Genomic DNA, 3,662 nt, shown 5'->3' on the forward strand with positions numbered 1-3,662 from the left:
ACATAGTTGACTACAATTTAATTTAATCAACAAGTCTTCTTCACAGCATCACGGGCGGATAATGATTCTTTGAAATATAAATCTAATAATTCTTTTGTAAATTCTAGAGAAACTACATAATAAACAAAGAAATATACTATATCATCATGTGTTTCTTCTTATTCTACATAACAACCTTTAAAAAGCGATAGTTATATCGAACAGCCTAATAAGGCTGTTCACTAAATCCATACAATAGTATGAAGCTTTTTAGCAATTGAAAGAGTTACCCAAAAGAGTTAATTCATTAATGGTTAACATTTCACTTTTAAGACCAAATTCAAGTTTACTAAATAATGTAAGTATTTACAATTACTTTTGATTTTTACCTTCTTAAAAATAATTATTATTAATATTGTGATGAATTAAATTAATAACGATATTTTTAATTTTTGTTAGTATTTGCTTGATTTGTACTTATATTTTTATGTTTGTCATAGATTTAAAAAATGAATGAACGCCAGAACACTTTTGATTTCTTTTATCTTAAATCTAATTTGTAAGGCAAGCTTTCAAGAAGAAAATGCGATTTTTCAAGCGTAAGATTAATAAGAATTATCTGTTTAATGATTCTAGTATTAAAGCTTTCTTAAAGAGAACAAAAATTGTGATTAAATTCTTTGTAATTATGGTTCTTAATGGATTAAGTATTAGTTTAGTTTTCGCGTAAAGGGGCAAATACCCATTCTCCTGTAGCTTTAATTCCCATTGCGAATTACGATCTTAAAATAATATATTTACAATCGTATATTGTAACTGCGAAATAAAATTAAGCGAGGTATAGACGGCCTGCTACACGCACAATTTATATATTCGTATATCGATGAATGCGTACGATCACCAGACAGTGCATTTATTCGGGGGGTTCATTTTTGTTCCGAGTGGACAGCGAAACGCCTCTACGAACGCTTGAGAATTCATCATTACACTGTTGATTCTGGAAACGTAATCGATCGTTATCCCTTATGTTTCCTCTTACAAGAAAATTTCAAATTGCATAAATAGAGAAGAGAGAAATAAGAGAAAATATCGAATACCTTTCAGGGTGAGGAGAATGATAGTCGGACTCGACCGAGAAAACGTAGGCCTCGATAGTCGTATTAACACAGTGTACCTAAAAGCATAACGGTGTCGATGCATTAAAAAATATTTGTGCTCGTATTTAATTAAATCGTATATAAATCTGATATTATGTAAAAGATCAAAATGAATATATAATATATAAATATATAAATTATTATACATATATATACATATATATATATATATATATATACCTATATATATATATTATATACACATAATAATTTTTTACATAACAAAAAATTTATTTGCATATACATTTATATAATATACTTATATATAATGTATCGGTGATAAAAGATATTCTTTGTTACTGTCAAGAAATATCTGAAGCAGTCGTACCTATATATAATTTTATATTATATATCATATATCATATTTCATATATCATATAAAATAAAAATATAATATGAATATCATAATAAAAAGTTATAATATAATTTCTTTTACCATATTATTTTATTATTTGTGTAGAATAGATCTGTGTACCTTAAAGGTAAAGAATCACAACATATATCCAATTTTTCAAAATAAAGTTAATACATTTTTTCAATATACTAGAAGTTTAAATTGTATAATGATAAAGCGTCTTATATGTCTATTTTATTACTAGTTCCTAAGATAAAATGTTTACAAAAAGTCGTATTGAAAATTTTTATAGTGCCTAATTTTTAAACCAGGTACAGCATGTTATTCACAGTTGTACTACTAAACATGTCAGTTAAATTACTTTATTAAAAACTTAATAAATCAAGGCGCTATTTTTTTTTATATCTAAAAAAATATATCACTTTCCTATTTAAAACTTTAAAACTTGTTTTCTCTAAATCCATAATAATACGATACGGGGATACGATTATTTACTTCTAAGGTACAGAGATATAAAAAGAAGGAGAAAATCGCAATGAATATTTGAGGAAGGGAACGGGTTACCTGTGCGGCACTTATGAAGAAGAGCTGACTTGGACGGAGTCCTTCTAATCCGGGGAGGCTCCGGTCCTTCCCGTTCGTCAAGGTGTACCAGGTCTTGTGAGCAATTTGCAGAGCACCGATATCCGCGACGTTCTCGTTTTTCGTCATGTTCCAATCGAACTGTGCGATAAAATTAAGAGAAAATAAGAACGGTTACGCTTGATCTTAATGAAGAAGTTGCGAACATCTTCTTTCGCTTTGAAGACACGTAAAGCTTACTTGTACGGCAACGTCGTTCCCGTAAGACTGGACCTTCCGCCAGAAACTCCTGGCGTAAAGTCGTGCGACGCATTCTATCCTGGTTTCCAATCGCTTCCAGGAGTTCGGCGTGACGCGAAGCAACTCGTCGACATCTCGGTCCGGCTCCATGGGCAGTCTACGACGGTGAAAATCAAAGGCATGGAGAATCTCGTGCGCGATGACCGATCCTAGCGTAGCGTGCACCGCAAAAGCCGGTCCGCCGTCCCACGACCATGCCCAGGATGTCATCATTGCCAATGGAATTCCTTTCATTTTTAACAAGGGCAACTTCAGTTAAATTGCCCGATACCGATTTTGCGTGCGACTTATAATAACAGTACTTACCGATGGTGTTTGTGGAGGATTCGTAGTAGGCGTGTACGGAGTAAGGGTAATGACATCTAAAAGCATAAATATACAATTTAGACAGAAAAATCTTGGGGAAAACAAAGCTAGAAAATAGCTCTCTCTCTCTTTCTCCTTCCCCTCTATACAATATTAATACAGAACACACAAGATTTCCCAGACCTAGACGAAATTTTACTTGTTTGAAATTTTCTATTTTCGATATTTAACTTTATAACTTAATAAAATAAAACTTTTCAGTATTAATATCTAATCATATCTTTCAGGCAATACATATTCCTAAATCTTAGAGCTTCAAAATAAAAAAAGCAAGTCCAAAAATATTTATCTGAACCAGAGTTACAGCCTCTATCAAAGTTACATGTGTTCAGAAGAAACGATGAGAGAACTATTTGATACAGTTAGGAGTTAAGTTTTTTTCTATTCGTGGACCTCTATTAAAATTAAAAGACTTAAATGGAAGTTTTTTTCACCTAATTATTGCGTTTCTTCGTAACGGACTTGGGTCTTGTAAGCTTCGCATCTGACGGAACCTTCTCAGGACAGTGGCAATAAAGTCGTCTGAGTCAATTACGACCTATGAGACAACGCTATTTAATAATATTGATAGAAAAGACAATATAGACGAATTTTAAAGTTTACGTCATCTTATCGTTACGAATTAGATCCACATTTCTGTACGAAGAGGGAGAACCTATCTCTTCCGTTTTAATTGAGTCTCAATAAGTTTAATATGTATCTATGTGTAAAAGAAGATAATCGCTTTCACCTCGGCCATCTCATGTGCCAGCAAGGTGCCATTGTAGAAATCAGGCGACACGTGAAATCGACCTCGTAAGGAATTTAGTTTCTGCAACGCTTGCGTCCTGGTCTCGTCGTCCAGCCACGACTTCACTAATATACGCTCAGCTATCGTCTCCTTCACGCGTTTGAACAACGCAGTCACCTACGGGACAATAGCG

General features: G+C 32.9%; 1 protein-coding gene across 1 annotated transcript in view; it reads right to left on the bottom strand.

Annotated features, from left to right (window-relative positions):
* Positions 1 to 457: 457 nt before the first annotated feature.
* The window catches only part of LOC112457939 (neprilysin-1-like), a 5,326-nt gene continuing 2,121 nt past the window's right edge, over positions 458 to 3,662 (bottom strand). The window contains exons 2-8 of the mRNA XM_025021274.1: positions 3,470 to 3,646; positions 3,174 to 3,277; positions 2,680 to 2,735; positions 2,314 to 2,600; positions 2,056 to 2,214; positions 1,077 to 1,153; positions 458 to 976 (exon numbers count right to left, since the gene is read on the bottom strand). Of these exons, the coding sequence (XP_024877042.1) occupies positions 877 to 976; positions 1,077 to 1,153; positions 2,056 to 2,214; positions 2,314 to 2,600; positions 2,680 to 2,735; positions 3,174 to 3,277; positions 3,470 to 3,646 (960 nt within the window). The 3' untranslated portion in view covers positions 458 to 876. The remainder of the gene's footprint in view (positions 977 to 1,076; positions 1,154 to 2,055; positions 2,215 to 2,313; positions 2,601 to 2,679; positions 2,736 to 3,173; positions 3,278 to 3,469; positions 3,647 to 3,662) is intronic.

The sequence above is a fragment of the Temnothorax curvispinosus genome, unplaced genomic scaffold (genome assembly GCF_003070985.1).
Source record: "Temnothorax curvispinosus isolate PA1 unplaced genomic scaffold, ASM307098v1 QBEX01008478.1, whole genome shotgun sequence".
NCBI lineage: Eukaryota > Metazoa > Arthropoda > Insecta > Hymenoptera > Formicidae > Temnothorax > Temnothorax curvispinosus.